The sequence below is a fragment of the Oryctolagus cuniculus genome, chromosome 3 (assembly GCF_051225735.1).
Source record: "Oryctolagus cuniculus isolate XC-2025 breed Fujian yellow rabbit chromosome 3, ASM5122573v1, whole genome shotgun sequence".
In the NCBI taxonomy this organism is placed as follows: domain Eukaryota; kingdom Metazoa; phylum Chordata; class Mammalia; order Lagomorpha; family Leporidae; genus Oryctolagus; species Oryctolagus cuniculus.
The window spans coordinates 2,551,607-2,575,840 of record NC_142869.1 but is presented as its reverse complement, the minus strand read 5'-3'; the positions used below and the strand labels follow the sequence as shown (position 1 = coordinate 2,575,840).

General features: G+C 58.4%; 2 protein-coding genes across 10 annotated transcripts in view; both read left to right on the top strand.

Annotated features, from left to right (window-relative positions):
• The window catches only part of RBM44 (RNA binding motif protein 44), a 42,831-nt gene extending 37,408 nt beyond the window's left edge, over window positions 1-5,423 (top strand). For 5 of the 8 annotated variants that reach the window (XM_089328840.1, XM_089328839.1, XM_089328835.1 and 2 more), the window contains one exon: window positions 4,441-5,423. The gene's annotated coding sequence lies outside the window, so the exon portion shown is untranslated. The remainder of the gene's footprint in view (window positions 1-4,440) is intronic. The other 3 variants (XM_089328837.1, XM_089328838.1, XM_051838258.3) reach the window with 2 other exon arrangements.
• Window positions 5,424-14,136: 8,713 nt separating this feature from the next.
• RAMP1 (receptor activity modifying protein 1) overlaps window positions 14,137-24,234 on the top strand; it is a 39,829-nt gene continuing 29,731 nt past the window's right edge. Inside the window, exon 1 of one of the 2 annotated variants that reach the window (XM_089328834.1) lies at window positions 14,137-14,352. Coding sequence is in view for 1 of the 2 variants with exons in the window: in XM_051838257.3 (XP_051694217.1) it covers window positions 14,961-15,012 (52 nt within the window). In the remaining variant the exon portion in view is untranslated. Of the gene's footprint in view, window positions 15,013-24,234 lie in introns of both variants that reach the window. The other variant, XM_051838257.3, reaches the window with a different exon arrangement.

The window sequence follows — 24,234 nt, the reverse complement described above, 5'->3', positions numbered from 1 at the left end:
GGCGCAGAGCGGCTGACACGCTGGTGCTGACAGTGCCAGAGGGAGGGAGGACGCAGGTGACGCACTCTCGGCCAGTCTGGGAAGGAAGAAGGTTCTGTGGCGGACCCCGGGCCCACACCCTCCCGCCACGTTCCGTGTTCACCAGGACTCATGGCTGTGATTTATTGTAGCAAAAGACACAGGACATAAGGTTAGCAGAGGTCAGAGGTCAGAGGCACGAGGAGCCACGTCAGAGAGGCCAGCCACAGGCTTGCAAGGAACCTTCCGGCCGAGTCTCACAGACGTGCTGCTTCCCCAGGGATGCACGCTAACGTCTCTGAGAAGGTCACTGGAGACTCCGTGCTCGATTCGTGGGGATTTTTCATGTCTGCTCACACCAACGTCTTAAACTCTGAGGGAAAATAGCGTCCGGCAGGAACCACACAGCCGTGCGAGTAGGTTCGGCACACGAAGCGGTTACGTCTGTAGTCGCGGGCCTCAGAATCAGGCTCTCCAGAGCGCCAGCCACGGCCAGCTTTTCAGGCAGGTCTTTGTAGGGACAGAGGCTCACACGCTACGTTAACCTCTCTCCAGCACTTGCACTGGGTAGCAGACTTGGACGGCTAGAGCGCATGTTGCAGTCATTGGAGCAACCATTAAAAAAGCAATTTTTGAAAGCATGCAAAGCGTGGTACACGCTTACGCTAGTGCCTGAGATGCCACGTCCCACGTCAGGTTATCTGACTCCAGCTTCCTGGTCACGCAGATCAGAGGAGGCAGTGGTGATGGCTCCTTGCCCCCCACGTGGGAGCTGTGGATCTCCTGGCTGCTGGCTTCAGCCTGCCCAGCACAAGTGCTTTCAGACATTGGGGGAGTGAATCAGCAGATGGGGATCTCGCCGCTCTGTCTCGCTCTCCTCCCTCCCCTCTTCCAAATAAATGAATAAATCCAAACATTAAATCAAAATGCATCAAGGACATAACACATTAAGAGTTGAAACTATGCCGACGCTGCGGCTCACTAGGCTAATCCTCCGCCTTGTGGCGCCAGCACACCGGGTTCTAGTCCCGGTCGGGGCACCGGATTCTGTCCCGGTTGCCCCTCTTCCAGGCCAGCTCTCTGCTGTGGCCCGGGAGTGCAGTGGAGGATGGCCCAAGTGCTTGGGCCCTGCACCCCATGGGAGACCAGGAGAAGTACCTGGCTCCTGCCTTCGGATCAGCACGGTGCGCCGGCCTCGGCAGCCATTGGAGGGTGAGCCAACAGCAAAGGAAGACCTTTCTCTCTCTCTCTCTCTCTCACTATCCACTCTGCCTGTCCAAAAAAAAAAAAAAAGTTGAAACTATAAGAAAAAAGTGGAAAACCTTCACAACATTGGATTTGGCAATAGTCTTTTTTGGCTATGACACCAACGATATTGACACACACAAAAAGAAATAAGTTGATCAAAAGTAAAAACTTCTTTATCAAAACTTAATTATTGAGCTGGCCCTGTGGCATAGTGGGCTAAGCTGCTTCCTACGGTGCCGGCATCCCATATGGGCGCCGGTTCTACTCCCGGCTGCTCCTCTTAAGATCCAGCTCTCTGCTGTGGCCTGGGAAAGCAGTGGAAGAAGGCCCAAGCACTTGGGCCCCTGCACCTGCGTGGGAGACCTGGAGGAAGCTCCTGGCTCCCGGCTTGGGGTCGGCTTAACTCTGGCCATCCCTCCAGCCATTTAGGGAGTGAACCAGTGGATGAAAGACCTTTTTCTCTGCCTCTGCCTCTGCCTCTGCCTCTCTATAACGCTACCTCTCAAATAAATAAATAATAATAATAAACACTTCATTATCAACAGAATGAAAAGGAAACCCATGGGATGAGGGGAAGGTATCTGCAGGTCATGTATCTGGTAGGGAATGAACACCCAGAACACACGAAGCAGGCTGATTGAAACAGGGACTCTGCAGAGGCGCAGACGCTGTGCACAGGAAGGTGGCCGGCATCCCTAGCCGTGACAGAAGCACAATCATAATCGACATGAGAGTCACATCAGGGGCTAGGGTGACGCATCCCAAAATAGTCCAAATGACCAGTGTTGGTAGGGATGTGAAGAAATTGGAACCTTGATTGCTGGTGGAAGCACAAAGTCGTGCCGCTGTCGTAGAGAACGGCGTGGCAGTAGCTCACACGTGAAGCAGAAGTGCCGTATCAGCCAGTAACTACTTTGGCGTCCTTACCCAGGTCCCTGCCCCGATGGACGCTGACGGGCAGACATCAGCAGGTACCAAGTGACTGAAGCGAGTGGAGTACGCGTGAGGGGCCTCCAAGGCTCGCGAATGCCTGTCACCCGCGAGTTCAGTTTCCACAAGCACTTGAGTCCCTGGAGTACAGCTGCTGCCTGTAGAAGGGGACACGGAAGCACACACGCGTTTGCTTATGCTTGTGAGAAGAAATCCTGGAGGGAAAAGCTGACAACACGGTTGAGCACAGGGGGTGGAAGAGGGATTAAAGCCAGATGTTTCTGACCTTGGAGTCATAAATGCTTGGCGTGTACACATAGAAGGTTAGGGAAGGGAAGTCGGTCTTGAAACAGAGTGGACGTTTGGTGTGGCAGTCGGGATGCAGGTTGGATGCTGGCGTCCCACAGCAGGTGCCTGGTGTGAGTCTCCTCCACTCCCCGTCCAGATCTCTGCTGTTGTCTACACTGGGAGGCAGTGGATGGATGACAGCTCAGGTTATGTGGGTCCCTTCCACTTATGTGAGATCCAGGCTCATGGCTTTAGGCTGGTCTAGCCCTGGCAGTTCTGTGCATTTTGGGAGTGAGCCAGGTGATAGAGGATCTCTTTCTCTGTCTTTCAGATAAAACAGTTTAAAAAGCTATGCAGATTTTTAAAAAATGAAACGGCTTGTGTATTAAATTAGTCATATAAGGAAAAAGCACTTGGAGCTGCAGAGATGCCAAAAACTGTGTTTAGTTGTCCAATAGTAGTAATACTAGTGTTTCCTTTGTTAATATTTATTTATTTATTTGAAAAAGTTATACAGGGAGAGAGAGTCTTCCATCCACTGGTTCACTCCCCAGTTGGCCGCGATAGCCAGAGCTTTGCTAATCCAAAGCCAGGAGCCAGGAGCTTTTTCTGGGTCTCCCACGTGGGTGCAGGGGCCCAAGGACTTGAGCCATCTTCTGCTGCTTTCCCAGGCAACAGCAGAGAGCTGGATCAGAAGAGGAGCAGCCGGGACTAGAACCAGTGCCCATATGGGATGCCAGTGCTTCAGGTCAGGGTGTTAACCTGCTGCGCCACAGCACCAGCCCCTAATAGTAGTGTTTAAACTTCTGTATGGAGAGGATAATTACATTAATGTTAGGAACCAAGATCTTTTGTGCACAAGAAAAGTAAAAGGTACAGGTGTAAAATTGAAAGGTGAATTTGAAAATTTTGTACTATTTGAATCAGAAGGAAGGAATATGACTTCATTATTCCAAAAACACATATTCTAGGGGCCAGCGCTGTGGCGTAGCAGGTAAAGCCACTGCCTGCAGTGCTAGCCTCCCATGTGGGCATCAGTTCATGTCCTGGCTGCTGTTCTTCTGATCCAGCTCTCTGCTGTGGCCTGGGAAAGCAGTAGAAGATGGCCCAAGTGCTTGGGCCCCTGCACCCGCGTGGGAGACCCAGAAGAAGCTCCTGGCTCCTGGCTTTGGATCAGTGCAGCTCTGGCCATTGTGGTCATTTGGGGAGTGAACCAGCAGAATGGAAGAGCTCTCTCTCTGGTTCTACCTCTCTCTGTAACTCTGTCTTTCAAATAAATAAAATAAATCTTTAAAAATGAAAAAATAACAAAATTACGATAAGGTGCACTAATTCTAAATGTACAGCTCAGCGAACTTTCACATGCCTACACAGGTGTGCACCAGGTCAAGGTATATGGGGTTTCAGCACCCCGTGGTGTCCCTGTGTGCCCCTCCTCAGGTACTCATTGCCCACACACCACCAGACACAGGCGTGGCCTTGCTTTGACTTCTGGGTCCCTACAGTTCACCAAGAGAAAGAAGACTCCTGCCTTCTAGGTTCTGACAGTCTAGAGAGGAGAAGGAAATACATCAAAAAGAATTTTAAGCAGTGACAAGTCCTCCACAGCAGGGCCAGAAAGTAACAGGGGAGGGGTGTATCTAAACGAGGACAGTAGATGAGGCAGGTGAATACCGAAGAGGAACGTTTCTACCACCACGCAATTCTGATTTTTCCTGTTACAGCAAAACCTGGAGAATGTCTATATACGTGGTGTCTGGTGGCCTGTTCACTAGTCCAGTAGTAGTGTGTAGTGTTACGATTAACCAGTGACCAGTATGATGTCCATGTACATAAGTGAGTTTCATGAAAATGGTTGGGTAGTAGTAGCGTATACCGACACCTTTTGCAGTATTGGATTTTTGGTGTAATCAACGTACTTTATGACTGATTTCTCCATTCTCTTTGACCCCTCAGGGTCTCCTTGGAGAGCGCTGGCCCTCCTCCAGACAGTGTTCCACGGCTTCAGGAGGAAGCTGTGCCAACAGGGAGGTGCTGTGATCGAACCTCTGTGAGTGGACTGAGCTCTTCAGATATCCTGCCTGAAAATCTGGCGGCGTTGCCTGTCATATTAAGGTCTTCTGTATGTAAAGTTAAAGTACAATTTTAATAGGTTTATAAATACTTATTAGTCACTTGAAACTCCATATTTTAGGTCAGAAAAAATGGTCATGTCCACTTTAACAACCTTTGTTAAGTTAGTGTTTTTGAAAGTATTGATTCAGTTTGTCGTTTAGTGTTAAGTGATCTTCGTACATTAAAAAATGTGATTCACCTGAAGGTCGTATCTCAGTTCTAGTTTGCAGAATCCTCACATCGCACCGTAACATGGTAGATAGACTGAATCCACAGAGAAGCAGCATTCTGGAACTGACTATTTTAAGCTTCCGCAGTAAGTAAACTGCTGCTGTGATACATTTAATGCAAGTTGATGACTTCAGTATAAAATATTCAGATATATTTTGTCTTCTCCAAGAAGCATGACCCCGTGTGTGCTTGGTAAAGTACTTTAGGTGGCCACCGTGTCGCTTGTTTTGTTTTTGATAAGGTTGTTCTGTTAGGTAAGATTAACATTCAAGTTAAACATTATCTCCAGGTGTTCACGGTGCTCAGAGCTTCCATTCTTAGTTGGTGTCAGTTGATTAAAAATGATCCTGTTAACATTTGTATTCGTTGTTTATATTTAATAAAGACAGTTGATATAGTATCACTGTAAATTTAATACTTTTTGCCTTTTTAATGGCATTTTCCAAGTGCAAATCAACCTACTGTGTTCTGTGGTAAGGTTTGTTTCATGTGCTAGTTTATCTACCATTATTACCAGATCCCTCCAAGCATTTACCAGGAATTGTATTCCAAAATGTAGAAAATTAATTAGTAAGGACCCTGTTAAATAAAACTTGAAAAATCATCGGTTAGGACCATACGTTACATTAGTGGAATCCTAAATTATAAAGTTTTTCCCTGTATGTTAAATTACAAGGTCATTTAAATATTCTTAATTGTTATGTATTAGCGGAGAGAGACGCACACAGGCAGGGCTAGCAAGCCCCCCCCCCCCCCCCCCCCGGGCTAACGCCCCAGGTGCCCCTGACAGCCCGGCAGGAGCCGGAGCTGAGAGCCTGCACCTCCACCCGGTGGCAGGAACTCAGTTACTTGAGCCATCAGACTGGAGTCAGTCGGGAGCCAGCTGGGAGTCACACACACCCCCGCCCCGGCACGCCAGTGTGGGACATGGGGGGGGGGGCTCCCACTCTGGTTATTGATATTTAAGGGCTACAGTCCCTCAGACAACAGCAACATAGAATATGCATTATTTCCAGTGTATCAGTAGGAATACACTGGTCATTTGTTTCTAAAGGGAACGGTGAAGTACTGTTTCCGTTTAGAATGTGGAGAGAGAACATGACTGCATTTGATTTGGGGAAAATATAGGAAACATCTTTTGAAATTACTTGTTTAAATAGACGTTCCAAAACCAGAGCCTCAGGCAGCTTTTATGAATTGAAGGGCTGTCACCTGTGAACATTAAGTTGACAGCCATTATTAAACTTCCCAAGTTAAATTTAGGAACTAGTGTCATTATTTGTATTTCAGACTCTCCAGTGGAAAAAATTGATTGTTATCATATTCCCTAAAATGGTTCAATATTAGATAACTATATAGTTGCGCAATTTAAAGACTGATCAAATTGTCCAAGTTTCCGAATATCCTAACAGAATTTCAGACACTTGTGTACTTACACTGTTGTCCAAAATTGCTTTTTGTTCGTACTGTAGTATCAGGATAGCAAAGCGCACTTAGCTGCGCCAGCTAGAACAGGCAGAAAATTCCACGGGGACATTCCTGGAACTCTCGTGACTACGCTAAGACTGTCATCAAAAAGCAGGTCTGAAAACTGCAGTTCGACTCTGGTGCCAGTCTTAGTTCTGGTCAAGGAAGATAATACGTGTGACTGAGAAGCTTAATGTAACATGTAAATTCTTAAAAAAAAAAAAAAAAAAAAGATTGATTTATTTGAAAGAGTTAGGGAGAGACAGAGAAACCCTCCATTTGCCCCAGATGGAGGGTTCACCCCCGGATGGCGCCAGCAGGGAGCTGGGATGCCAGTGGCCCAGCTGGGGGCTCCACCACCACCACAACACCTTTTAAAAAATTCTTTTTTAAAAGGATTTATTTATTTACTTTAAAAGGCAGAGTTACAGAGAGAGAAATCTGCCTACCTCCACTGGTTCACAAATGGCTGCACCGGCTGGGGCTGGGCCAGGCTGAAGCCAGAAGCCTGGCACTGCAGACTCCGCCCTGGTCTCCCACATACCTGTGGGCACCTGGGCCATCTGCTGCTGCCTCCCCAGGCACACTAGCAGGAAGCAGAGCAGTCAGGACTCAAACCAGCACTCTGAGTGCTGGGCACTGGTGTAGGCAGTGGTGGTTCACTGCACCATGGGCCCCTGTGTCTGACTCTGGCCTCCAGGCGTCACCGTGTGCTCTCTGAGCCACCAAGCTCATGTGTGTGTCATGGTGTGCGATGTGTCACACCAGTAATAGAAAACTAACGCGCTCTCCAGGAAACTGCCCTGGACCGCACACGGTGCAGCTTTGCTGGAATTGGACTCCTGGTGGGGGAATTCTGTATGAACTGTGGTTCCCTGAACTCCCAGTGCTGGTGTCCCCACAGAACCCAGACCCATCGGAGAGCATCTGTGTGGCTCGTGTGACGGCTCTGACTCTGTGGGTGGCGTTTGCTCCCGCAGCTGGGAGGCTGAGAGCCCGCGCTGCGGTTCCCCATCCACACCTGCTCTCCAGGAAGGCGGGCCCGGAAGGGCTGTCTGCGTTCAAGTCCCTGTTCCAGTTTTGTCACGTTGGACAAGTGACACAATTCTCCTTTGCCTCAGTTTCTTGTCTGTAGAATGGAGACAGAGGAGTGTGTTCCCTGACAGGGATAGCAGCCAGCGTTTCCCACCGCAGTGTTTGGCACTGCCCGTGTGGTCTGGCACTGCCTGTGTGCTCGCTCAGGGCCCGCTTGACCTGCCTCCGTGGCAGGGCTCTGGGGTACTTCATCCTGCGGAGGTTTTGTTCCCCTTCTGTGAATGTCAAACCTGCCTCAGAGTTCCCAAGAGCAGGGCAGCCCGTATCAGTACGTTAGAGGGTGTCTGATTATAAATGACGGACGCATCACTCACAAGTAACCAGAGTACAGGAAAATGAAAATTAAGTAGGTGATTGGAAACTCCAGAAATGAGTTCAGGCATGGCTGGATCAAGAGGCTTCCGCTTTCTTCCAGTTTGGCCTCGTTCTGTCTGCGAGTGAGGGCGAAGACGACCACGCGGTCTGGCCAGGTCTGTGCCGTTTACGTAATTTTAGAGTTAACAGTTCTAGAAGAAAAAAGTGCCCTTATAAGTGTCGCAGAGGGGCTGGCGCTGTGTCGCATACGACGGTTCTGCACGGATCCCACACCTTCCTCCTGGACTCCACCTGCGCCACGCGAGGCCCCTGGACACTGTCCCATGAGTCTCTGGTGCCTGTCCCGGGTGCAGTAGTTACTTGGAGAGTGTTTGCTCCTGTAATTCTTTAAGTATTTTTAAGGCAACACCAGAATAGACTTTAGGTTTTTTCCAGACTACTTGGGGCCTACACTGTGGTGTAGCAGGTAAAGCCACCACCTGCAGTGCCAGCATCCCATGTGGGCGCCAGTTCAAGTCCCGGCTGCTCCACTTCTGATCCAGCTCTCTGCTGTGACCTGGGAAAGCAGTAGAAGATGGCCCAAGTCCTTGGGCCCCTGTACCCGCATGGGAGACCCAGAGGGAGCTCCTGGCTTTGGATCGGTGCAGCTCTGGTCATTGTAGCCATCTGGGGAGTGAGCCAGCAGATGGAAGACCTCTCTCTCTCTCTCTCTCTCTCTCTCTCTCTCTAACTCTCTTTCAAATAAATAAAATCTTAAAAAAAAATAAAGTGCCAAAGAGCAGAGCCACGGGGAGGACTCTCACCAGGCGGCCTCCAGCTGCATTCCTGCTCTGTGGGTGTCCCCAAGGCAGAGGGGCCCAGGGAGCAGGAGGGAGCGGATTGTCCAGGAAGAAGCTGAATGGGTCGCAGGCGTATTGTCTAAATCTGACAGTACGAGACTCTGTTGTATGGACGTTCTGTGTCTGTGTATAAGTGTAGACAGCTCTCCCTCCAGACACACAGTGCAGAAACACGCACGTGTTCACAGCGCGATCTGGCCGTCAGCACCGTGAGAATCCCATCCCGAATACTGAGGATCTGGGGTGACTACACGCTCGCTGAGAAAGGACACGGGCAGTGTCATGTGTTGAGTACACAGCTGTGTTAGCTGTTGTAGACGTACAGAGCAGCTGCAGAAATCTTAGAGGGTTCATGCGCGGCCTTCATCTGCTTCCTCTCCCGTGAACTTGCGTAACCGCAGCAAAATGACACAGACCAGGGAAGAAACAGCTGCAGCCCTGTTAGCCCGGTCCAGGCCCCACTCCCTGGCGTTGCCTCCCCCTCCCTCTGACAGCCCCTCCCGTCCAGGCCCCACTCCCTGGCGTTGCCCTCCCCCTCCCTCTGACAGCCCCTCCTGTCCAGGCCCCCACTCCCTGGCGTTGCCTCCCCCTCCCTCTGAGCCCCTCCTGTCCAGGCCCCACTCCCTGGCGTTGCCCTCCCCCTCCCTCTCTGACAGCCCCTCCCATCCAGGCCTCCACTCCCTGGTGTTACCCTCCCCCTCCCTCTGACAGCCCCTCCTGTCCAGGCCCCACTCCCTGGTGTTGCCCCCACCCCCCACCCCCCACCCCCCCCACAGCCCCTCTGTGTTGTCTGGAGTTCTGTGACCTTGACGTTTCCGTGGTGATGGGTTTTATTGACGGGTCTTCCTGCTGCTTCCCCAGTTAGTTTGAGGCTGTGCGTTTACAGCAGCGTCCTACACCCTCGCTCCCATCTGGGGACAGGTGGTCGGTCTTTCCAGGTGACGCGGGTCCCTACCGTTTGGTTCGGGTGGTTTCTGTCAGGTTTATGCAGTGGAAAGTCGCTGTTTTTCCTCTGGAATTGAGGGCGCTCACGGGGTACAAGTATCTCCTAAAAGTTGTGCTCACTGGCTTTAGCTTCCATTGGCGGATCCTTCCTGGAAAAATAATTCCTGTGCTGCCTGTTTAGTGACGACTTTGCCTTTTTCTTCCCCTTTTAAGGTCGGTGTTCCTGGGAGGGGAAGCTGCCCTTCTCCACTCACTCAGGTCCAGCGCTGTGAACTCACGGCCGCATTTTCCTCGGGGCTGAGAGTACAGTGCTGTCGCTATTTCGTTGCCTGTTTTGTTTCTGCGTTTGAAGCTGGTCCCTGGCGTGAGGTGTCTGTCGGTGTCACGCTGATACTGGGAGCTCCTACCCCTTATTTCTGCCGTGAGAAATCCAGCTCGCGGCCTCTAAGGTATTTACTTCCTCATTCACCCTGCCTTTCGTGGGAAGTCACCCCGGAGTGGTTAGACCAGTGCCCTGGGGGCGACATGCAGTAGCGGGGCAGAGGCTTGCCAGCAGTTCTTTCTGACGAGCCTTGCGGTGCACGTTCAAATGTCATTTTCCAGGCTCCTTACATCAGGACCCTTCTGCTTGGTCTGTCTCGGTGTGGCTCCCTTAGCATCTGCAGCCGAGCCTCCAGGGCGTGGGGTGCGCCTCCCGGTCCCCTGCAGGGCTCTGCATGACCTCGTCTTGACCCTTGTCACGGTTAAGCTCTAACCTTCCTGGTTATCGTCCACCGCCCCCTCTGGCCTCTTCAGCAGCCTCCCTTTGCTGTCTCCCAGCTTTCTCCGTCTGCCCCAGCTCACACCAAGCTGCTGCTGGCTGAGGGGGGGGCGGGGACTGGCGATTTTTTTCCTCTTAGAATTTCCTGGAGAACCTACTTTCTACTTCTTATTGTTTTTCTCATTTGCGGAAGGTCATTTTGGGGAATGAGCAACTGATCTCCTCAGCTACTTTCAAGTCCTGATATTTTTTTTTAAGATTTATTTATTTATTTATTTGAAAGGCAGAGTTACAGAGAAGACGAGGCAGAGACAGAGAGAGACAGAGAAAGAGAGAGAGGTCTTCCATCCGCAGGTTCACTCCCCAGATGGCCGCAATGGCCAGAGCTGGGCCAATCCAAAGCCAGGAGCCAAGAGCCTCTTCTGGGTCTCCCATGTGGGTGCAGGGCCCAAGGACTTGGGCATCTTCCACTGCTCTCCCAGGCCACAGCAGAGAGCTGGATGGGAAGTGGAGCAGCCGGGACTTGAACTGGCGCCCACATGGGATGCTGGCACTGCAGGTGTTGGCTTTACCGGCTATGCCACAGCGCCAGCCCCTTATTTTGGTTTAAGAGCAGTACTCTCTTGGAGGAGTTCGGAAATGGTTGTGTGATGAAGCTGAGGGCCCCGGAACGTGGCTGTTTGGTTCCAGTCCACCTAAGAGCTGACTTCTGAGCTGCTCCCGCCGAGTTGTCACTGCTCGGAAAGCTGTCGTGCTCGGAATCACTGATGGTCATCAGCAGCGACTCAACTGCAGCCCCTGAGAGTCCTGGCTTTACAGGACAACAGCACAGCCCCCCATCCGCACGCTCCGCCTTTGCTACGGAATGCTTGATGCTCTTCCCTTCCCTGCCGGAAGAAGGCCCTGGCTTCCTGGTGAGGTGTCTTCCGTGGGAACCTTGTCGCCCGCTCTGTGTTCTGTGCAAACCGCGTCTGCTCTGGCTGCTGGCAAGGCTTCGGTGCTGCTGACCGCAGCCGAGTGCCGGCTCCTTCGTCATCGTCACCCTCGAGGTCGTGGTGTGTAGATGCCGCGGACGGCGGCTCTGCACGGATCCCACCCCTTCCTGCTGGACTCCACCTGCGCCACGCGAGGCCCCTGGACGCTGTCTCGGTCTCCGGTGCCTGTCCCGGGTGCAGTAGCTACTTGGAAAACATTTGCTCCTGTAATTCTTTAATTCGACACTACTGAAATTCACAGTAGACGCAAGACAGCCGCAGCTTCTGGCCCCGATGAAGTGATAGGGACTGGATCTACCTTCCTTTTTTAAGGCAACACCAGGGTAGACTTTAGGCTTTTTCCAAACTGCTTGGGGCCTGCGCTGTGGCGTAGCAGGTAAAGCCGCCGCCTGCAGTGCCACCATCCCATGTGGGCGCTGGTTCGAGTCCTGGCTGCTCCACTTCCAATCCAGCTCTCTGCTGTGGCCTGGGAAAGCCATAGAAGATGGCCCGAGTCCTTGGGCCCCTGCACCCGCGTGGGAGACCTGGAAGAAGCCCCTGGCTCCTGGCTTTGGATTGGCACAGTTCCGGCCGTTACGATCAACTGGGGAGTGAACCTGCAGAAGGAAGAATCTCTCTCTCTCTCTCTCTCTCTCTCTCTCTCTCTCTCTCTCTCTGTCTCTCTGCCTCTCCTTCTCTCTGTAAATCTTTCAAGTAAATAAGTAAACCTTTAAAAAAAAAACCTACTAGGTCAGTCTCCTTCTGATTATTCTGATGTCATGTTTCTGCTGTGGGCTGTGGGGACTGGGACCCTCCCCTGCTTGGGTAGTGTCCTTGTGCTGGGACTGGGGACCCCCAGTTCTTCTCCAACACCTCTCTCCTGCGCTCGGCTTGCCGCCCTGCTCCCCAGCCTGGGTCCCCCCACCCCCTCCCCCAGTGCAGACGGCAAGAAGTTGAGCAGTCCGAGGACTCGCCTGCCCGCACCCCTGCCCTCCAGTACCACAGCTGTAACTTCATTCATTTCGTCCAGTTTACTTTGGGCAGGAAGGTAGATCCAGTCCCTATCACTTCATCGGGGCTAGAAGCCGCGGCTGTCTTGCGTCTACTGTGAATTTCAGTAGTGTCGACCTATCTACTGTGTGTAGCCACCACGTGTACGGTGAGCACTGTGTGTGTGTAGCCACCATGTGCACAGTCAGCACCGTGTGTGTGTAGGCACCACGTGCCCAGTGAGCACTGTGTGTGTGTAGCCACCATGTGCACAGTCAGCACCGTGTGTGTAGCCACCACGTGCACAGTCAGCACTGTGTGTGTGTAGCCACCATGTGCACAGTCAGCACTGTGTGTGTGTAGCCACCACGTGCACAGTCAGCACTGTGTGTAGCCACCATGTGCACAGTCAGTACTGTGTGTGTGTAGCCACCACGTGCACGGTGAGCACTGTGTGTGTAGCTACCACGTGCACAGTCAGCACTGTGTGTGTGTAGCCACCATGTGCACAGTGAGACCTGTGTGTGTAGCCACCACGTGCACAGTGAGACACTGTGTGTGTAGCTACCATGTGCACAGTGAGACGCTGTGTGTAGCTACCATGCGCACAGTGAGACGCTGGGCTGTGTGTAGCCACCACGTGCACAGTCAGCACTGTGTGTGTAGCCACCACGTGCACAGTGAGACACTGTGTGTAGCCACCACGTGTGTGTGTAGCCACCATGTGCACAGTCAGCACTGTGTGTGTAGCCACCATGTGCACAGTCAGCACTGTGTGTGTAGCCACCACGTGCACAGTCAGCACTGTGTGTGTAGCCACCACGTGCACAGTCAGCACTGTGTGTGTAGCCACGTGTACGGTGAACACTGTGTAGCTACCACGTGCACAGCCAGCACTGGGCCGTTCTACAGCGGAGCCACTGTTGGCCCTGATGCGCTGTAGGTGGGGGCCCCCGGAGGAATGGATCCCCATGCTTCCAGCTGCCAACCAGAAATAACACACAAATTGAACAGAGTCTCACCGGGTGGGGTCTTCAACTCGGGGTAAACAGTCTGCTCCGCCTTGCCCCTCGGAGCAGCGCAGACCCTCGGTAGTACTGGCTACCTCGTCCCGGGCCGGGCACAGACGTGAAAGGACAGGAAGTGGCGCAGGGCTCTGGGTCACCTCAGCATTCTCCAGAGAGCGTGAGCTTCCAGGCTCCAGCGTGAACCTGACAAGGGAGCCTGGCCCTGTGAGGAGCCCGTGCCTGTCCAGGGGCCCCCACGCCTCCTGCAGTTACCCTTGGAGAAGTTCCTGGGAGGAATCCAGGTGCAGCCGCAGGGCGAGCAGACGGGGCCCAGGGGAGGGGCAGCTGGGTGTGGACGGGGTCTGAGCCAGGACGAGGTCGCCTCCACTCACATCACCTAGCGTAACTCAGGTGGACCTGTCCTCGGGCCACACGGGCCGTGTTCACGCCCTCTGGCCATGGCGTGGTCTCTGGACCCCAGGCCTGTGCTGTAGCCTGTGGTCTCTTCAGGGATTCCCCCCCCCCCAGTCCTCAAGACCAGGGGGTGCAGCTTGTCGCGAACGTGCCTTTGTGTCCTTACTCCACGGCGGAGGGCAGTGCCCCCGTGCTGGACGGTCCCTGCGGCACAGCAGTCCCCCACTGGATGCACCAGCTGAGGATGTGGGCCTACCTGGTGGGATGTGCCCCAGGGCTCAGGCGGAGGGGCTGCTCAGGTCGGGAACGGGTGCCCTCCACCACCGTCGCCCCCAGGAGACTTGGGGCCCCCGGGCACACGCAGGCGTGCCCACCCCCAGGGAGTGCCCGCCCTGCCAACCTGGGCTCAGAGGGGACCGAGGGCCGCCTCGCTGTGCGCTGCTCTGAGCGCCCGGCAGGTGGCAGCAGCCCCTCGGCGGAGGAGCGGGGTCGGTCAGCCATCCCCTGCCCCGCGCCGGCTGACCCACGGAGACGGCGGGCATTGCACTGGAAGCTGTGACATTAACCAGTGGCCGCGAAGGAACGCTAACTCGCTTTCACAGGGTGTTGGGGAAGGAGCCACCGCTAAGCCAGCGGTGAATGCGGGGTTGAGGTCTCCCGCACTGCCCGCCTCTCAGCCCTGCTTGCAAAGGGCTGCGCGGGTGACCGCCACCCGGGTGGGTTCACGCTCGCGCCGGCCACCCCCAAGCGAGGCGTTACCTCTCTCCTGGAGGCCCTGGTCCCTGCGTCACCCTCAGCGGCAGGTGCAACCCCGGCCGCCCCCAGCCCCTTGAAGAGCGCTCCCTGTTCCCTAGGGCCCAGGGCCTCAGCGAGGGCGCGCCGCTCCGCACCCCGCAGCTCCGGCTTCTTGTGCGCGGGGCTCGGCCAGCGCCAAGGCTGCTGCTGCCCCCGGGCGCCCCGTGCCCGCACCTGGAGGGGCAGGGAGCGCCTGACTGCGGGCAAGAGTGACCAGACCCTGCGAGGGGAGGGCGGCGAGGTGCCCGGAGGGTTCTGGAAGCGCACTGCCCCCCGCCCCGCCACCCAGGTTTCCCGATTGTTAATTTGGCGAACTTTTCCGGAAGGCGGCAGCGTTTTCCTGGTTCTGGGCGACTTCCACCCGGCAGGTGCTGCCCGCTCCGGCACCCACCCCGAGTCGGGCCGCGCGGCCGCCGCTCCCGCCCCGCGCTCCCGCCCCCGGCGGCGTCTTCCCGGGGCGGGCGCCGCGGCGGGCTCAGGACTCGGCGGGGCGCGCCGCGGGCGGACTCGGCTCGGCTCGCTGCGCGCCATGGCCCCGGACCTGCGTGGCCTCCCGCAGCGCGGCCTCTGGCTGCTTTTGGGTGAGTAGGGGCCGGGGTCGCGGGCCGGCCCGGCTCCCCCGCGTCGAGGGCGGAGGAGGGGGTCGCACGCCGGCTCAGGCTCGCGAACGCCGGCCGCCGCCTCGCCACGCGGGGCCCGCGGCGGAGGTCCCCCAAGCCGGGCCGTCCCGGGGTGCGGGGCAAGGAGACGGGCGGGGCAGGCGGCTGGGCAGGGGTCTGCGCCCTCCCGGCGGGGGTGGGGGTGGGGTGGAGGAGGCTGAAGGGCAGCTGCCACTTGGCCCCGCACGCTGGGGAGCGCCCCTGCTCCCCACCCCCACCCTCCGCGCAGGCTCCCTGGGGCTCGGGTGTGAGCACCTTGCAGACTGAGTGAGGGCCACGGCTGTTTGGAAATTAGTAAAAACCGGTCATCTGACTGTCACATGCCGCTGTTTCTGATTTGCTAAGCGGTGTCCCCGCTGAAGCCAGGCCAGCCGCCTGTCCTCTGGAGGCAGAGCCACGACTTGGTGTTCGCTCCCTGACTCGGGCGGAGACCCCCGGTGCGGTGGGGTGGCCGGGCTTGGAGAGGCTGCGGGAACCTGCGGGGATGGGGCGAGGGATCGTCTTCCCTCCGCCGGGTGTCCTGATGCACACATGCAGAGCTCCCAGCTGTTCGAGCTGGTGGATGTGTCCCCTTCCGTGTGTTCCTCTTACGGACTGGACGGCACCGGCTACTCCGTCCAGGGCTCCCTCCCCAGAGCTGTGATGTTGCTGTGGGCGCCTGCTGTGCCGCTGGAGCCTGGCGTGGGAGGAGGGGGCCTGCCCGCCCTGCTCTAGCTGAGCCCCTGGGGGCAGGAGAGGCTGCCCAGGCCAGGAGGAGCCGCCGGCCGTAACCAAAGCCTGCCCCGGCTTCCGTGTGGCCATCTCAACGCCGGCCTTGGCACTTGAGCGCTTCTGCCGAAGTCACAGGAGAAGGAGATCTTGTAGTGATCCCGTCCTCCGTCGGCCTAGACGTGGAGTCGGCCGTTTTAGTGCCCTCGGAAGCCAGCGTAGCTCTGTTAGCAAGGCAGAGAATGAGTTGTGTGGTTTTTACTTAAACGCGTAAATGTCCTTTGCTGGTGTCCGGAGGCGGTGCCCTCTATGGCTGGTACAAAGAAAGCCCTGTGTTGGGATCACACAGACTTTCCCTGGTGACCAGAGAGCGGTTGCGCTCTCCTGCCAGGCCAGAGCCGTCATCGTCACGTCCTGAGTGGCCTGGCCAGTGTCACGTCTCAGAAGAACACACGGAGCTTTGTGAGGTCACCCGTGAACAGATGCACTTGGAACGCGGCTGCACACGCACGCTGTCACCCTCCGGTGCCATAGCACGGCCACATGTCCTTGGAGGTGACCTTGGCTGCCTGGGATGGCGACCCGGCATGGGCCGTGTTGGTCCCCAGCCTTAAGGATTTTATAGCCAAGCTGTTCCTGTCCAGTCTGCTGCCCTTCTGCGTGTCCTCTGTGCCGGGCCCCTCCGTGCTCTGAGAGTCCTGTACACGCGTGTGTTCCTGGAAGGCTGATGGGCTCGTGTGTGGGGAAGACTGTGTGTGACCACCCTGAAGCCATTCCAGGCGGGCTGGGGTCACTCCATCCCGGCCTCGCGTGCGGAGCCTCCCGGACCCTCGGGCGGGGGCCGGGGTTTGTGTGTTTGTGGGTTTTTGGAACGGTTGGGACATTGAAACACACGATCGTGCGACCATGAGGAGAGCTGGAAGTTCCGGGACACCCAGGAGAGGCGGTACGCGACGCCTCCCGTGTCCGGCTGCTCTGCGTCCCGACGCGGTCGCGACCCTGGCGTCCGACCCTGGCGCTTTCTCATTTGCCAGTCAGGTTTGTTTGCCCCTGTGTGTGCAGCTGCAGGGAGAAACTCCCAGAGGTTTGTCTTCTTCCGTGGCTCACGCCAACCAGCATGCGTGTTGTGAGCCTGGACCTGGGGGCGCGCCCCAGTCCCCCGTGTGCACGGTCAGTGGCACCGGTGACACCAGGAGCCAGCGCTCTGGGTGGAATCCTGGCTGTGAGCAGATGGTTGGCCGGGCCTGCTGACTCCCTTCCCCGGAGGGAATGCACCGGTTTCGGGCAGATGCCGGCCAGGGCCACATAGGGCTGGTGCTGGGCCCAGCGCGTGCTGGTGGTCGGCCCTCCCTGCAGTGGCCGCACTGAACACTTCTCTGCTGGGACTCCAGGGAAGTGGTCTCTTCTCCACCGGGCCTGAGGTCTGAGCCCCAGGGGGCCGCCGTTCCTGACCCAGCAACGCTGATGGAGCCGCCCCTACAGGGAGCCCATGGGGGGCGCGTCTCCAATCCCGGGAACCCAGGCTTTAGGGCCTCCTGTCCACCCGGTGCAGGCATGCAAGGCTTGGAGCCCCGGCAAGGGCAGGCGCGGGGGCAGTGGGGACCTGCGGAGGGGGGGGGGGACGCTCTCCAGAAAGCTCAGGGAGGCCCTGCAGAGGAAGGGCCGTGAGAGGGCAGGGGGAGACCAGGCAGAGCCAGGGCAGGGGAGACCAGACAGAGCCAGGCAGGGGGAGACCAGGAGAGCTCGTGCAGGGGGAGACAGGAGAGCCGGGGCAGGGGGAGACCAGGAGGGCCGGGGGCAGGGGGAGACCAGGAGAGCCGGGGCAGGGGGAGACCTGGAGAGCAAGGGCATGCAGAGACCAGGAGAGCCAGTGCAGGGGGAGACCAGGAGAGCGGGGGCACCGGCCCTGTGCCCTGTGCCCCCACGTGGTGCAGAGAAGCTGAGCAGGGACCGGCGAGGGCAGCCTCCACTCTTAGTCTTTAACCACCAATGGTCGTCCATTAACCATTGACAACTGGCCTGAGGCCTACGACCAGTCCCTGAACGCGTGGGCCTTTGGCGTGATGACCCAGACCACAGCAGCCCTCTGCGTGGGAGGGAGCGTGGCAGAGCGTAGAGTGCTGATCCGCGGCTCCTGGCCTCTTCCTGACACGCCACACCCGTGGCTCACACGTGTCATGACCAGCGCAGGACAGCAGCCACGTCAGAGCCAGTCCACGGTGCCCCACTGAGGAAAGCCTGCTCCGGGGAACCATGGACGCTGGCCCAACCATGGTCAGACCTGCTCCAGGTGGGCAGTGGACACAGCGGTCAGACCCACTGCAGAGTAGATACAGCGGTCAGACCTGCTGCAGAGTGGACACAGCGGTCAGACCTGCTGCAGAGTGGGCACAGTGGTCAGACCTGCTCCAGGTGGGCAGTGGGTACAGCGGTCAGACCTGCTCCGGGTGGGCAGTGGGCACAGTGGTCAGACCTGCTCCGGGCAGGGGGTGGGCACAGCAGTCAGACCTGCTCCGGGTGGTCAGTGGGCACAGCGGGCAGACCTGCTCCGGGTGGGCAGTGGGCACAGCGGGCAGACCTGCTCCAGGTGGGCAGTGGACACAGTGGGTCAGACCTGCTCCGGGTGGTCAGTGGGCACAGTGGTCAGACCTGCTCCAGGCAGGCAGTGGGCACAGCGGGCAGACCTGCTCCGGGTGTGCAGTGGACACAGTGGTCAGACCTGCTCCAGGTGGGCAGTGGGCACAGCGGGCAGACCTGCTCCGGGTGGGCACTGGGCAGTGGGCACAGTGGGCAGACCTGCTCCGGGTGGGCAGTGGGCACAGCGGGCAGACCTGCTCCAGGCGGGCAGTGGGCACAGCGGGCAGACCTGCTCCGGGTGGGCAGTGGGCACAGCGGGCAGACCTGCTCCAGGTGGGCAGTGGGCACAGCGGGCAGACCTGCTCCGGTGGGCAGTGGCACAGCGGTCCAGATGCCGCTGCAGATTCCTGCATTCCGTGTGGGAGTGTCTGAGTTCGAATCCCAGCTCTGCTCTGAGTCCAGCTTCCTGCCGCACACGCAGCCCGGAAAGCTGCCACCCAAGTGGGAGGTCCAGATCACGCAGCCGTTTGCGCCAGCTGCGGTCATTGTCTGGCACTTCCGTGACAGTCGCACTGAATTCATTAACTGGCCATGGAGGAACTGTGCAGACCGGGTCTGTCCCTCCACCCCCTCCCGGGCCGCATCCCGGTCCCTCCGCCGTCCTTTCATTTTGCCTGCGGGCTCCTCGGTCAGGGTCCAGGAGGCTTGTGTTTTGGCGCTGCTGCAGCACAGGGGATGTTCCTCTGGTTTACTTTCTACCTGGTTGTTGCTAGACTATAAACTCCCACTCGCTTTTTTTTTTTTTAAAGAGTTATTTATTTATTTATTTGAAAGGCAGAGTTACAGAGCAGAGGCCGAGAGAGAGAGAGAGAGAGAGAGAGAGAGAGAGAGAGAGAGAGAGGTCTTCCATCCGCTGGTTCACTCCCCAAGTGGCCACAACGGCTGGAACTGTGCCTATCCGGAGCCGGGAGCCAGGAGCTGTTTCTGGGTCTCCCACGCGGGTGCAAGGGCCCAAGCACTTGGGCATCTTCCACTGCTTTCCCAGGCCACAGCAGGGAGCTGGATCAGAAGTGGAGCAGCCGGGACTCAAACCGGTGCCCGTATGGTTGCCGACACCACAGGCGGCGGCTTTACCCGCTATGCCACAGCGCTGACCCACTTTGTTGTTTCTTGACCTATCTGAGAGGCAGAGGAAGAGAACTCGCATCCACTGGTTCATTCCCCAACTGCCCGTGGCAGCTGGAACGGAACCGGGTGGAAGCTGGGAGCCAGGGACTCAGCCTGGGTCCCCGTCTGCTGCTGCCCCTCAGAGCGTGCGTCGGGAGGGAGCTGGCGGGAAGCCGAGCCAGGACTGGAACCCGGCGCCCCGATTCGGGATGCGAGTGTCTTACCCGCGAGGCCCCGCCCGTACGCCTGGGGCGTGACTGCTGTGTCCCCGAGCTGTGCCTCCCCGAGGGCTCGTTTCTTGCTTTGTAGCTGAGCCTCTGCCCGGGCTTGCCAGCTGGGACCCCGCCACCCTCTCCACACTCTGACACTTGCTGGCTGGTTTTTAAACATGCTCTGACTGTCAGGTTTCCAATTTTATTCTTTTTAAAGATTTGTTTTTCATTTATTCGAAAGAGTCACAGAGAGAGGGGGAGAGGCAGAGAGGTCTTCCTTCCGCTGGTTCACTCCCCGGATGGCCACAACAGCCGGGGCTGGGCCAATCCAAAGCCAGGAGCTTCCCCGGGGCCTCCCACGGGGGTGCAGGGGCCCAAGCACTTGGGTCGCCCCCTGCTTCTTTCCCAGGTGCATTAGCAGGGAGCTGGATCAGAAGTGGAGCAGCCACGTCTTGAACTGGCGCCCATACGGGCTGCCCGTGTCGCAGGCAGAGACCCAGCCGGCTACACCCCAGCACCGGCCCCCGCACGTGCTGTTTGTGCTGCTGGAGGGCGACTCACGGCTGTGGGGCGTGACGGCAGCTGCCTCGTCTGAACCTCCCCATCTTTCTCCTGTGTTCTGTTTGTTTCGGAGGTTGGGAGAGAGATGGAGACTGCATCTCCTTCCCGGGTGGGGGGATCGCTGACCACAGCGCACTCATGTTCCCGCCTGTGCCTGGCGGCCATTGGCCAAGGCGAGACTGAGCCGGGCGGAGCAGTGGTGTGTGGGGCGGTGGCGTTCCGTGGGGCCCTGGCAGCCTGCCCGTCCATCCATCCGTCCATCCGTCCACTGACAGTTGCTTGCGCACTGCCCCCGCCCACCCTGTCCCTTAACAAGATTGCTGGGACGCACCTGTGGCTTTATTCCCAGAGCTGAGCTTTCTTCCCCGAGGGGCGAGTGGCGCTGATCCCTTCCCCACGTGTGCCGACAGCCCGGGTGGGAGCTCAGGGCTGGGGGATCTCAGGGTCTTCACTTCCGCCCAGGAAGCCCTCGGGCTGAGGCCCCTTGTGGCAGTGAAGTGACTGACAACCTTTGCGCGTCTTTCCCGGCTCCGGGTCCCCCTGGGTGTTCCGTGTCTCCCTGCGAGCTCTCCGTTTCATCAGCATCACTGCACTACGATCCCATGCTGAGGGTGGGGCCGTGGCGGTGTGCAGGTGTGCAGGTGTGCAGGTGTGCAGGTGTGGAGGTGTGGCGGTGTGGAGGTGTGGAGGTGTGGAGCTGTGGCGGTGTGTGGAGGTGTGTGGTAGTGTGGAGGTGTGGAGGTGTGGAGGTGTGGTGGTGTGGTGGTGTGCAGGTGTGCAGGTGTGGTAGTGTGTGCTGGTGTGTGGTGTGTGGAGGTGTGGAGGTGTGGTGGTGTGTGGTGGTGTGTGGTGGTGTGGACATGTGCAGGTGTGCAGGTGTGCAGTTGTGCAGGTGTGGAGGTGTGTGGCCATGGGGGTGGGGCTGTGTGGGTGGTGTGGCGCTTCCTCCTTCTCAGCCTTGCCGAGTTCGGAGGTCCCGAGGGACTTGGTTTTGTGACCAGGTTGGCACTGGTCTGTGGATTCCGGGGTGGCAGCCACGTGGTGACTTCGTGGCGGATCGTGGGTGCGGCCCAGCCAGCGCTCCGCGTGCTGTGGTGGATTCTGGCGCCGTATTTCTGTGTCTAGCACTCTCTTTGCTCTTGGTCCTGGAGGTCTGCGTTTCCCTCTTCCTGGCTGGCCTCTTGTTAGGGCACCGCGTTTGGTTTGTCACCTGAGAGGTGAATGGTGGGCGTGGCAGTGGGCGGAGCTCAGGTGAGTGGCAGATGCGGGCAGGACCGGGCTGGGGAGGAGGGGAGGCAGATGGGGGTTTCCTGTGTGCACTGGGGTCTGTCGCCAGGTGCCAGGGATTCGACATGGAGGGAAGCGTGGCAGTGGGGTGGCGTCGGGGCCACCGTCCTGGGAAACACCCGGCAGTCACTGGGCACTCACGTGGGCTCTCGGATGCCCAGGATGGACCAGGCAGCCACGCCGGAGCTCACCCGCATGGTGGGCTGGCAGAAGCCTCACCAAGGGCGGGCCGTGGGTGCTGCAGGCGCCCTGCACGGGAGGCACGGGAGGGAGCCCCGGGATCCTCCCCCGCCTGCCTCCGGCCCTGGGCACTCGCATCCACGGAAGGGAAGCTCGGAGCCGCGTGGCCCTCGATCATCCGCAGGCTTTGGGGGCCGCTCTTGGGGTCTCTGGGGTCTCCCATGTGTTCTGTGACGAGCACCGCTCGGGGGCTGTGTGGCTCTGGGCAGGTGAGCTCACTCCTCTGGGCTCCACTGCCGTGTGTACATGGAGGACCCCTGCGTTGCAGTTATTTGCAAGCAATGAGTAGGCTGGTGTGTGCGAAGGGCCTGCCAGGGCCTGGCCACCTGAGCTGTGGTCACCCCCTTCCCGGCCGGGGCTGTCCTGCTGCAAGGGGGTGCAGCACGTCTTCTGGAAGTGAGGGCGGCCGTCTCTGCCCATGCTGTCTTCCAAAAGGGGCATGTTCGCTTCCAGACGGGGCGTGCTGTGGGCCGAGACACGGGTACCGAAACCACGCCAGGGTGGGTGGGGGCGGGGTGGCTCCCTGGCGGCTCAGCCAGCGCAGTCCCGGGCAGCTGCGTGGGCAGGAAGGGATTCCCGCCGTGGGTCAGGAGAAGGGCTGGCCGGGAAGAGGCGGCTTTCGGAAATCGGCGGGCCAGGCCGGGGTGCCGGCCCCACCCCCTCAGAGCGCCCCCTGCACCGCCCCTTCCCATTTGCTTGATTTGTGTCGAGGAATTCGATGGTTTCTTTTTTATTATTATTATTACTTTATTTATTTGAATGACAGAGTTGGAGAGAGAGGGAGAGACAGAGAGAGAGGTCTTCCATCCGCTGGTTCACTCCCCAGATGGCCGCAATGGCCAGAGCTGCGCCGATCCGAAGCCAGGAGCCAGGAGCCTCCTCCGGGTCTCCCTCGTGGGTGCAGGGGTCGAAGGACTCGGGCCGTCCTCCACCGCCTTCCCAGGGCACAGCAGAGAGCTGGATCAGAGTGGAGCAGCCGGGACCAGAACCAGTGACCATATGGGATGCCGGCGCTTCAGGCCAGGGCTTTAACCCGCCGCGCCACAGCGCCGGCCCCCGATGGTTTCTTTAATTCCAAAAGAGATTCCATTTTCCGGGTGTATGTATTTTTAAATGTTTATATATATGTATTTAAATAACAGCTCCTTTGAAGTGTGACTAACAGAGCACACTAAAGGGGTTGTGCCCCTTCCCTCCCCGTGTCCCCTGCTGGTCCCTGGCCGAGCGTCCTGGGCCGGCCCGTGTCCCACAGGCCTTGCAGCCGCCCTGGCCGGGACAGAAGCCGCTGCTCCAGGGGGTGGGAGACCCCACTGCCTGCAGGCCCTGGCCCTGGCTGGGAGGGGACCCCAGTGGGCTCTGCTATGGCAGCATGAGGTAGGCAGCAGCCCGAGGGTCCCTTCCTGCCAGGCGACAGGCCCAGGCCGAGGGCGGCCCTCTCCTTGGAAGAGCCAACCCTTGACCCGAGGCGGGGAGCCCCTGACTCTGCCCACCCCCCCAGCCCTGGCTGCTGGTGGTGGTGGTGCGGGGGGTGGGGGAGCCGCTTCCCCAGGGCACACAGGCCCCCAGGGGTCGCCGGGTCATGGGCCGGGAGGCTCCAGCCCTGTGTTGTCTTCCCTTGCAGCTCTGTGCCGCCTCGCTACAGACAGGAGCTGAGGGCCGTGGCATTGGCGGTCACACAGAGCCAGGGCCCCGCTCGGCCCCCAGTGGCCAGTAAGGAAACTTGGGGCCAGGGCCCCCGCTCGGCCCCCAGTGGCCAGTAAGGAAACTTGGGGCCATTCTTTCCAGCTGCGAAGCTGCCTGGCGCCCTGCTGGGCTCCTGTGCCCAAAACGGGGACCTGCGTCGCCCTCACGGCTGCAGAGACAGACAGGGCCGGGCATGGCAGGTCCTGCCCCTCGGGAGGCAGCGAAGGGCGGCAGCCCAGAGCCAGCCCTGCCAGCCCAGGCCAGGAAGCTGCGCAGACCGCGGGAGCCGGAGCTGGCTGCCAAGCTCCCAGCCGCGCGGGGCACAGCGCCTGTCCTCTGTCGCCCCAGTCGGGGGAGGGACACCTTATCGTGGGGTGGGAGGCTCATGGGAGGGGGCGTTCCCACAGCATCTCATGCACTTGTGGGCTCCTCTGCCAGATGCCGGCCTGCAGAGCTGGGTGCCGGGGATGGCGGACGCCGAGTCAGGAAGGAGTGGGCGATGGTTCTGAGGAAAGAGAACGTTCCAGCCACCCGACCTGGGGCGCCAGAAAGCGGGCTGGGGCGCAGGGGGCGAGGAAGGCTTCCTGCAGAGGCCACTGGGGGAGGCCGTGGTGGCCACCTGGGTGCAGGCTGGGCTGGGGCAAGTGTTAACGAGGGGCAGTGCAGGGCGGGGACGGGAGGTTCAGGCCGTGCCTGAGCCTTCCAGAGC